This window comes from Lottia gigantea (genome assembly GCF_000327385.1).
Source record: "Lottia gigantea unplaced genomic scaffold LOTGIsca_27, whole genome shotgun sequence".
Classification (NCBI taxonomy): Eukaryota; Metazoa; Mollusca; class Gastropoda; family Lottiidae; genus Lottia; species Lottia gigantea.
In genome coordinates, this window is record NW_008708846.1 from 2,048,453 (window position 1) to 2,059,920 (window position 11,468).

The 11,468-nt window shown below is 33.2% G+C and overlaps 2 protein-coding genes across 2 annotated transcripts in view; both read left to right on the forward strand.

Moving 5' to 3' along the window:
- Positions 1-1,298: 1,298 nt before the first annotated feature.
- On the forward strand, positions 1,299-2,892 carry LOTGIDRAFT_232267 (hypothetical protein; the record flags this gene model as incomplete). Its single annotated transcript, XM_009056320.1, has 4 exons — positions 1,299-2,262; positions 2,320-2,415; positions 2,569-2,683; positions 2,741-2,892. Exons 1-4 carry the CDS (start codon positions 1,405-1,407, stop codon positions 2,890-2,892), a joined length of 1,221 nt encoding a protein of 406 aa, XP_009054568.1. The 5' UTR covers positions 1,299-1,404.
- Positions 2,893-6,299: 3,407 nt separating this feature from the next.
- LOTGIDRAFT_117769 (hypothetical protein) overlaps positions 6,300-11,468 on the forward strand; it is a gene marked incomplete at both ends in the record, with an annotated part of 6,218 nt that continues 1,049 nt past the window's right edge. Inside the window, 2 exons of the mRNA XM_009056321.1 lie at positions 6,300-6,614; positions 6,810-7,104. Of these exons, the coding sequence (XP_009054569.1) occupies positions 6,300-6,614; positions 6,810-7,104 (610 nt within the window). The remainder of the gene's footprint in view (positions 6,615-6,809; positions 7,105-11,468) is intronic.

Consider the following 11,468-nt stretch of genomic DNA (forward strand, 5'->3'; position numbering starts at 1 on the left):
AATTGACGAGTCGTGATTTTAACATTCAATCGCGGATATTTCTCAACGCACATGGATTTAAAGGATTAAATTTCGACGGTGAGCTGTGAACACTATTACGGATTGCTTAACTAAAACAATCTCGTTTCTGTTGACTATTGGTAACAAAAAAACGGGCTACCTGTCCCTTTAAATGCATTATGCCATCCGTCCAACACAAAATTTTGACTTTTTGGGGTAGGCGTATGCCAAGGGCTTACAGGAGATAGTTTATATAGAAGTTTCAATTCAGTATGAATTCATTTTACTTACATGATTTCATCTCATTAATTTATCCACACTTTTATAATAGGGGCTAACATGAAAAGAACGTCTACGTTTGAATGTGACCATGACCTGATGTTCGTGTGCTGTAAGTTAAACATACCTGGACATGAAAAAAAAATTAATGCCGCTATCGTGGTAAAATTTCCCTCATTACACACTGAATGACATTGGCCGTCTTTTTGCAGTCGCACAAAATGTAAGAGAAATATCACTTAGAATACGCTTCATTCTATGTATTTTATTTTTTGATTGAACACTGTCACTTATTAGCTGACGGAGCTTAACAAGACACGTTGAACCAGAGCCAGTTTATACAAAATTCCACAACTAAAACCCTTGTCATAGAATATAGTCAGAAGGCGCATCGAGGTTGACAGATTTACCTACTTGTCTATGATAAAGACTATATAGCTCTGATAATCCAATTCGTTATGAAAAAACAAATAAGATGGTAATATGCCATGAGAGTATATCATTAACATTCTTGATCAAGATTGTGAATGAAAAATTTATTCAGGACCTTGTGAATGTCGTGGATAAGTAGCCTTAAAGACCAAAACAAGTAGGCCCTTCGAAGTGAGATTCTTTGTGGTGGGGGGGGGGGGGGGGAATTATATATCCAGAGTTTCCTTGGTTACCGGTTTGATGTAAACCTATCTATCCCTTTTCTTTTTTTTAGATTTTTTTAGCCTTTTCTTTGCAGGTCACTAATTAAGGGGAGATAAATCTAACGTGAACTATTGTGAGTCCGATTTGACCTAATACTTTAAGGTCGAACTGGCGTCTGGGCGATTTATCATTGGTCAGTTCGTATCAACTGCAGTCTTGTACAAATTTCTAATATTGCAAAGTGATGTTAATACAGAATAATCTTGTGTAAAAGAAAATAACAAAATGTTATGATTACAAAAGGCGTACATAAAGAATATTAGCCAATTTCATAATGTAAGGTCAAGGACAACCAGACACTATTTGTGGTTTCTGCAAAGCGAACTTAACCCAAGATGGCTGAATTTTGTAAATTATTGCGGGAAAAATTAACGAAATATGGAATAAAACTAAGATGTGTTTGATATAGAATTCATCTGTCTCTCAGAAATGAAGTGTGTGATTCCTGGACTCAATGTGAAGATATTTGGACGAACTGTTCACTCACTTAGCAAGATAGGCGATGAGTTATACTTTGAACCTATGCAACAGGGTCTGGCCATTCGGACTGTCAACTCGACCAGATCTGCATATGCATACATATTGTTTGCCCCGTCATTCTTCAGTAATTATGATGATGGGTCGTCATTATTGAATTCGAATGGTTCAGATGCTGAGGAAGAAGACATCATGCGTTGTAAAGTGAATATGAAATCTATATTGACAGTGTTCAAATCCTTGTCATCTATCGAAAAAAGTGTCGAAAGATGTAAAATATCTTTAAATAATAAGGACTCTAGACTCGTTTTTCAACTATATTGCAAGCATGGTATTGTCAAAACCCATAACTTAGCTTTTATTGAATGTGAAACTCTACAGGCAGTTTTTTCAAAGGACTTGACCCCAAACAAACTGACAGCACATCCAAAATTATTATGTGACGCTGTTGTGAATTTTCAAAACAATCAAGAGGAAGTGACATTAATAGCAAAACCTGACAAAATTTCACTCAAGAATTATGTTGAAGATGAAGTAGATCCTAAAAAGGTTGTGTTGACTGAAATGCATCTAAATCCAAAGGAATTTGATACCTGTCAGTTAGGTGTTGATGCTGAAATAACATTTTGTTTGAAGGAATTGAGGGCAATTCTAGGACTTGCAGATGTCATTAGCCTGCCACTGAATATACATTTTGAGAGAGCTGGAAGGCCAGTGGTTATTTCTATTGACAGTGATGTAACGTTTGAAGCAAATTTTGTTTTGGCAACTCTTGCTGATGTTGACACTTCAAGTAGTCAATCAAGATCAGTATCTCAAAAAACTGGTTCTTCAAAGCGAATGTCTAAATCTAATTCACTTAACGAGGCACACACTTCAAAAAATCTTCATGATGATGAATTTGAGGATGATTTTGAAGAAATGATCTGCAATGATCCAACAGTTGACCAGATGACATCAATGGTCACGGAACATTCCACAAGAAAAGATGATAAAAATCATAATACATCAAGAAATAGTTCCTCAAGTACCAATGCTTCTAAAAGCTACAAAAATTCAGAACAAAATGGGATTTCTAAGGAAAAAAGTGCTAGTGCATCTTCAAATATTCTAAAGAAGAACACAAGTTCCAATATGAAAACATCAAAAAGTTTGGCTCCTACTGTGGACCATAATAGTCCCACTCCATCCCCAAGTGATCAGTCAGGAAGTCCTGTTATTCCATTCCAAAGTGAACCATTTAAGCCTCATCTTTCTGCTCTGAGACTGGATGAGTCTGAGATGCAAGATCTTGATGAAGAAGATGACTTAATTCCCGGAACACCACCAAGTAAAAAGTTCAAATCCATGGTGTTTGGATTTAGCCAGAGTAGTACACAATATGAATCATCTCAACAAGCTGGAACTGTTTTAGCTGTGGACACTGATGAAGATGATTAATAAAATTGCCTGCTTTACCACTGGTATATTTATTTGTGATGCTTATGTAGTGCTGAAACAAGTTAACTGTACTGGATATCAGTTGAGCTTATATTAGTGACATTTTGAAATATGCCTAATTGAAAATACTTGGGAGGAACCAGTCTGCTTATTGCTTACACATAAATGAAATAACTAAGTTATTGAGGCGCCATTTAACAATAATCTAGACAAAATAATATATTTAATAATATATTTATTACATTTTAGTAATCACAATTTATAAGTACAAATTATACAATCACATCAATAGCCAGTTATAACTTCGAGTTGTATATAAGTTAAATAGAAATAATATCACATGGAAAACATGGAGGGAATAGTAAATTTATATCACATCATTCCACAGTAAAGTCATGTTCCTTTAGCAATGGTGGCATCTAACTGTTGCTTTCATAATCACATATTCTTATCATGTTAAAGATCCTTAGACAGTTAGAAATCGAAAAATGCCGCTGTCTTGGTAAAATTTCCCTCATTGCACTCTGCATGGCATTGCCCGTCTTCATTAGCTCACAAGGTGTAGAAAAGTAGAACGTAAAATACCATTCATTACATTTCATTTGTTCTATTAAAAATTTTAAATGTACTGCTAAGAAAAACCATCAAGATCAAAATAAGCATGATTTAAATGTCTGTTTGAAATATTAGGTCATGTGTTAAATTTTATATCATGATAATAATCATTATATTTTGTCATTTTTAAATGAGTTGATATTGTAACTATAAACTGAACAATGCAATTTTTCTCTCATTATGTTAACTTATTACCGTATATAAGCTATATATGTAGTGTAGGACTTATCATCTGTTCCATCAGGGAAAAAAGAGCTTCAACTGTGAAAATAAATATTGAAGCTTAGCTTAACAAACAAAATTGTTTCTGTGATTAAAATCTGAATGAACTTCAATGGAAGTAAAAAAGAACAGGACTGTGGTTGAAAATTAGTTTGATTACAATAGAGACCAAAATATCAATTTGTATTCTAATTTTGATAAGATTGCTCTAGGGCTAGCCTTGCCTTTTTAAAGCTGATAATCCATTTCAGATAAAAGTACCTTATATGTAAAATTCTTTACAACCATGACAGTTCACAAATTCTATCAGAAAATAGCTTTCTACAAATTGCTTTCTACAAATTGCTTTCCGAATGAAAAAATAAGCACTATCAACTGAATATTATATTTATTCACATTTTAATGTCAAAAATCACAATTTACAAATTATACAATCACATCAATAGCCAGTTATAACATCGAGTTGTATATAAGTTAAATAGAAATAATATCACTTGAAAAACATGGAGGGAATAGTAAATTTATATCACATCATTCCACAGTAAAGTCATGTTCCTTTAGCAGTGGTAGCATCTAACTGTTGCTTTCATAATCACATATTCTCGTCATTACAATAGTAGATATTAGTTGAAAATTGTGTTCTCCAGGGTACATAACTTGCTTTGTCAAATCATTCATTCAGGAGTTATATTTGTATGTTTGGCATTTCGGCCATTTCGACATTAATTTGAACTTTGAGACTCAATTATCAGAAAAGAAATTTGATGTAAACAATTTTTAGGCTGGTTATTCAAACATTTGCTTCTATTTGGTTGAGAAGTAAACTCTCTACAATTCAAAGTTATTGATGAGAATATTGGTTTGTGAAAGCAATGGTTAGATGTGGTTAAGATAAGTACACCTTTGATGAAGGAACTTGCACAAGCCTTTCTTTAATAATAATTTTGAAAAAAATCACTATATAAGTTATAAGAACTGTTATTCTGCAAGTTGTTTTGATTAAAAAATACAAGTGCCATAGGGTTTGGTATAACAGATACAATTTTTCAAAAAAATGCACATCTTTTCCCGAATTTTATTAAATAGAGCTCTGATGAAATATGAGTGTATAGTATCACACAAAATTTTTATTTATTCATTTTTTTTTTTGAAGATTTCAACATGCTCATTGATCGGTGATACTTTTGATCATAGGTTGAGTAACAGGCCAATTCTCAGGATTACAATCAAGGGCAGCTAGCTCTTCATCTGTTCTCTCACCTTGAGAGTGTATTGGCATCTGAGTTCCATTAATGTTCAATAGTTTCAGTTCTAGTGGACCAAGCTGCAGATAGTCCTAAAAAAAAAAAAAATAATTTAAAGAAGCCATCTCTTAATGAAACAAACCATATTGTAAGATTGTAGAGGCAATGACACATAATTCAACTCATGATACTTGGAGAATAAATAAAGCAGTATTGGGTCAGGTTTTAATACATGTGGGCGTATATAGCAGCCGTCTGTCCACAATTATTGTGGACATGCTAGAGAGCCAGTTTGTTGATGGATTTTAACAAAACTTGGTACGAGTGTTTGTAATCACCAAAGGATGAACCCTATTGAAAAGTATTTCATTAGTTATTGCCCTTGTTTGTGAATATTTGTTGTGGACATGATAGAGAGTTTATTTCTTGATGGATTTTGATAAAATTTTGATAAAATTTGTGAATCTTTGTTATCACTTACAGATGAACCGTATAAAAATTTGGAGTAAAACTTACACTAAAATCTTCCACTTCAAAGAATAAATTTTTATAGAAATCAAAACTAGATTGTGTATCTCTAATTTCTGAAATAAAATAAATACATTAGAGTTCTAATATGGATTGAGGTAACAATTGCATGATGTAATTTTTCAATCTTGTTTCCTCCTGTCAGTGATGCAGATAGGAAGGATTAATGTTCAGTAAGGACCATTAACTGAGGCCCTGTGTTACAGACTGTGTACGCAAAAGACTTCTGAACAGTTGGAAAATCAGAGCTAATGCTGCTTTCCTTGCAAATTTTTCTCATTGAACACTGCATCAGGTTCAGAAATGTAGGACATTAAACTCCATTCATTGCATTTTAAAACTTTTTGGGATTAACAAAAGATTAAAAATCTAAACTAGACTAAGAAGTATCAAATTAATATAAAACATGGCTTACTGTCATCTAATTCATCATCACTATCATCATCTTCATCACTCATTTCTTTAGCTATTATAGACATTATCTTATCTTCTATAGCTTTCTGTTTGGCACTTTTAGGTCTCTCTGAAATCAAGTTCAATAGTACCTTTAAAGGCTATCATAATTATGTTACAATAATAAAATAAATTTAAAACGAAAGTATTCATCTCATACTCTGGCCATGTCTTTCTGGATCTGAATCACATGACTTGAATCCTGTTACAAATCAAGCCTACACAAGGAATTAAGGTAGGTTTTCAGTGTGTGACCTTTGCAATTGTTTGAAAAAATCATTGACGAACTGGGTGTAGCCTTTGCAATCATAAACAAACTGGGAAGCCTTTGCAATCATAAACAAACTGGGTGTAGCCTTTGCAATCATAGACAAACGGGGTGTAGCCTTTGTAATCATTGACAAACTGGGTGTAGCCTTTACAATCATAAACAAATTGGGTGTAGCTTTTCCAATCATAAACAAACTGGGTATAGCCTTTACAATCATAAATAAACTGGGTGTAGCCTTTGTTCTCATTGACGAACTGGGTGTAGCCTTTGCAATCATAAACAAACTGGGTGTAGCCTTTACAATCATAAACAAACTGGGTGTAGCCTTTACAATCATTGACAAACAGGGTGTAGCCTTTGTAATCATAAACAAACTGGGTGTAGCCTTTGTAATCATTGACGAACTGGGTGTAGCCTTTACAATCTGGCTGTAGCCTTTACAATCATAAACAAACTGGGTGTAGCCTTTACAATCATAAACAAACTGGGTGTAGCCTTTACAATCATAAACAAACAGGGTGTAGCCTTTACAATCATAAATAAACTGGTTGTAGCCTTTACAATCATAAACAAATTGGATGTAGCCTTTTACACTCATAAACAAACTGGGTGTAGCCTTTACAATCATAAACAAACTGGGTGTAGCCTTTGTAATCATAAACAAACTGGGTGTAGCCTCTGTAATCATTGACGAACTGGGTGTAGCCTTTACAATCATAAACAAATTGGGTGTAGCCTTTACAATCATAAACAAACTGGGTATAGCCTTTACAATCATAAACAAACTGGGTGTAGCCTTTACAATCATTGACAAACAGGGTGTAGTCTTTGTAATCATAAACAAACTGGGTGTAGCCTTTGTAATCATTGACGAACTGGGTGTAGATTTGCAATCATAAACAAACTGGGTGTAGCCTTTGTAATCTTAAACAAATTGGGTGTTGCATTTGCTTGCTTTCAACGAATTGAGTATTATCTTAGCAATAATTCAACAGACCAGATGTGACTTTGCTAACTATCAAAACATTGGTTCTGACCTTTGCTAGCTTTAAACAAATTAGGTGTGGTCTTTACAATCATTCAACAAATTCGATTTGACCTCAAAAAGTAAGAGCCACCCACCCTCAATACTTGACTCAGATTTATAAAATGTGACAAACCTTTTGGAGGTGGAGTAGATGTTGGTGATTTTTGATTGATTGACAGTTGATTTAAATCTATTTCTAAGATACATGAATCTTCTAAATTTTCACCATCTTCAAACTGTGTCAAATAGAAACTCCTGAAATAACAGTAACAAAAATTATTAAAGGGGAAGTGTGCTGTAGTTGCATAAAAGCAAAAATAGGGACTAAATCTTCTCTCCCAATGTTCAACAATGTTTGAGTGTTTGTTGATATTGTGCAGTTCATTTTGTTTTTTTACTTTATGTCAGAAAAGGAGCTATCCTTGTTTTTTTTAAACCTTATTTGGTTTATAAAAATAATTCAAAAAACAGTTTGATTTGATTAAATTTTTCACTCTATGATATAACTTCTTCATTTAAAAGAGATGTGTGTTTATTTTAATGTTAATCACAATAACATAATATTTTTGAACTTTTTATATCATAGTCTAAATGTTAGTCTAGTAGTCTAGTAAGAACTAAATGTTTCAGTGAAAAAGTTTTGAAAATCTGATTGATTGATTGATTTCAAATATTGATATTAATGAAATGAAATGAATGGAGATTTACGTCCTACTTTTCTACACCATGTCGGCTAATGAAGACAGTGGCTAGGACAGTGGCATTAGCCTGCTCTTTTTCGATTTCCAACTGTCCACAGATATTTAACGTGCACAGCCTGTAGCACACAGGGCCTCTGTTTATTGTCCAATTCGAACGACTAGACGCTTTTTCCATGTCAGCCCTCTCATCTGCATCACTGCCAGGGGGAAAGTGGGTTGAAAAATCCGAAAGTATTATCTCGACCTATACAGGGATTGAACCCTGGACCTTCGGGTTAGCTAGCAAGCAACTAACTCACTGAGCCACCAAAGCTCCCATTGATATTAATGAAAGAACCAAGAATAATTAGACTATGTTGACAAAAATTGATAAATATGAGCGCAAAAGGATAAGTTATTTTGAAGCTGTTACAACTCCCCCTCAAATCTTTATATCAATATTCCTAGCAACACTAGCATACCTATTTTGAAGCTGTTTTATCTACTTGCATTGAAATAAAATAAAACATGTAAGGGAATGTAAAGAGGTTTTCTTAATTTTTTATGTGTATCGAGCACACTGATAGCATCAATTTGTACCATTCCAATTTTTATTCAGATGTCTGTAACTTTTGCAATTCCACAAAAAATATCACATAGTCTAAGGTCTTGCGGTATTAGTGACGTCATCAAACACTAAAAATAACTTACTTGGAAATTTTTAGATCATCAATAGTACAATCAAATAGATTGCTCATGATTTCTAAATTACGTTTTTCTAATCTCTCTACTTCTCCTTTAACTTTCTCCATCTCATTCTGATGTATTGCAACCTACAATATTTGCATGTATTTGATTTGAAACATGAAATTAAATAAAACTGCACACATTTTGACCAGATATTAAGTAAAGTATTGGCCAGGTTTTAATGTGACATATGAAAAAGGAAAGTTTCAGCAGGATTTCTATCAAAATTTATTGAAGGTTGAATTTCGTGATATAAAATAGTGGACCACAGCCATATACGCTCACCACGGCATGCGGATGGTAAATATTGAAGATTTTGGGGCAAGGGCAATAACTCTGCTTAATAGCTCAAATTCGAACTTGATCTTCGTTTTATGAATATGTATACACATACCGAATTTCATTTGATTCCATCAAAAAATCTAGATTTTAGAGTGTTTACGAGCAAATGTTGATGGACAGACTGACGGACGGACAGGGGTACCGACAATATACGTGCACATAGAGAGATGTGGGTGTATAAAAATGGAAATGCTGATTTGAATTAGTGGTTGAGATTATATATCTTACCCTTTTACAGCTGTCGTGTTCACTGGAATTATGACTGAAGATGACTTATGGACTTAATGTTTTATGCAAAGGATTGTATGTACTCTGTGCTGTTTTTAGAAATCCTCTTTTTGGGTTTTTGTATGCCTATTTTTGACTAATTTTTGGTCTAGATTTGGAATTTGTTGTCTGAAATTGCATTTTCTTTAAGATTTCGGGAGATGATTCTAAAAATAGTCGTTTTGTGTGCAGTGACAGTCACAGATGTTAATAAAATGTAGTGGTCTACTTTCGGTTTGGCTAGCTCAAGATTTTCATGATCTTGATATATTGAATTTTTGTCCAGAAACTAAGCATTGGCCAGGCTTTCATGTGACATTGGAAAGTTTTCAACGAGATTTCTGGAAAAAGTTATAGAAGGTTGAATTTCGAGATTGAACATGGAAACAGAAGGCAAATGAATTATCAGAGTTGGTCCTGTTAATCAAGGTCATTAGACTTCACACTTACCTCCCTTTTTAACCAATCATTATCCAGAACTTCTTGTCTGCTATGTTTATCTAATTTCTTCATAGCTTTCTGTTAAAAAAAAAAAAACCATCATATCTATTTAGCAAATGATACATTCCAAATTAAAGGGATTGTAAAGAGGTTTTCTAAATTGTTTATGTGTATCTGGGACACTGATAGCATCAAATTGCACCGTTCCAATTTTCATTCCAATGTCTGTGGTTCTTGCAATTCCACGTCTTTTATGACGTCACTGCATAGATATTCCAGTAGCTCCCCTCTAGTGATGTCATAAAACACGTTAGTTTTAGTGGAATTGCAAGAAAATTGGAATGGTACAAATTGATGCTATCAGTGTCCCATATACACATAAAAAGTTTAGAAAACCATTTTACAATCACTTTTAAGTTAGTCATGCAGTGAATCTTCTAAACTAAATTTAGATATTTTGCATTCTAAATCACATAATGTGTCACTCTGCACATAATTTATAGACGATGGCAATGTCCAATTCATATCTTATATAATCTACACATATATAGAATCCATTATCTAATTGTGTATTATTTACATCTAAATTCAAATTAACAATGCATATTTATAAGATTTTGTGTTTTTTGATATAAATTGTCATTAACATTGTAACACTTTCTTTCAAACTAGTCAATTACTTACAGTATGAGTTTTTAAAACCTCCCAACATAACTATTTGAACTTATTTCTTAGACTTCATCCAATAAATTCACAGATTGTAAAAGTTTTAAACAGAGTTAAAAAAAATGGTGGACCAACTTACTTCTGAAGCTAAATCTTTTTGTTTAGCTAAAGTATCATCAGTATATACTTCTATTTCTGTTTTACTCTTCTCTAAGGATTTATGTAAATGACCTAGAAACAAAATGATTAAAACATTGGAGAGTTTCTAACCTTTGGCCTCTTTACAATATCAAGCCTTATACTGCAATAAGTAGCTTTCTTGTATCACAGAATACTGTTATTTAATTGGCTTAGGTTGTACACTAGTGAATACAGCCAGTCAGAGTCCTGGAGAGAAAGACCGTGAATATTATGTCTTAGAGTTTACAGATTTTCTGTCAAGGCCTCTGATTGGCTGTATTATCTTACATACAGTCCAATCAAATCAAAGCATTTACAAACTTCTGTGACACAAGAAAGGACAAAGTTTGGAACAGCTTGATATTGTGAAGATGGCACCTTAATGGCCTTATGAAGAAAATTGAAATGAGAAAAATTTACTTGGTTTGGGCTTCGGTAAAATGATGAAGTAGGTCAGGCCTATCAGCTGATCCATATTTCTTCATGAAAAAGTGAGCATTAAAGATGGGTTTCCTTTTTTTGGTAGTGTCAAATTAAGCAAACTATTTGATAAATTGGTGTTTCTAATGAATTATCATGTATTCTTAATCATATCATTATGTCCATATTGCATATAATTTAGAGTTTCAACCCATCATAAATGTCCATGTATGGACAGTCTGGATAAACAAAAAAAAGATTTTTTGACATTTCTTGATCGGTCACTCATTGGAATTCTGCTGGTAATTCTCTCCTAATTTAGCTAATTATGAACTAATTATGATTACGCACCTGTGAGATAAACAGGTATTTTTCCAAGTCATTAGAACACTTTCTATTCATATAAGTATTAGCATTTTCATGTTCATAAATGAAAATAAGGGAACTTGATTTTAATAATAGCTTGCAAAATT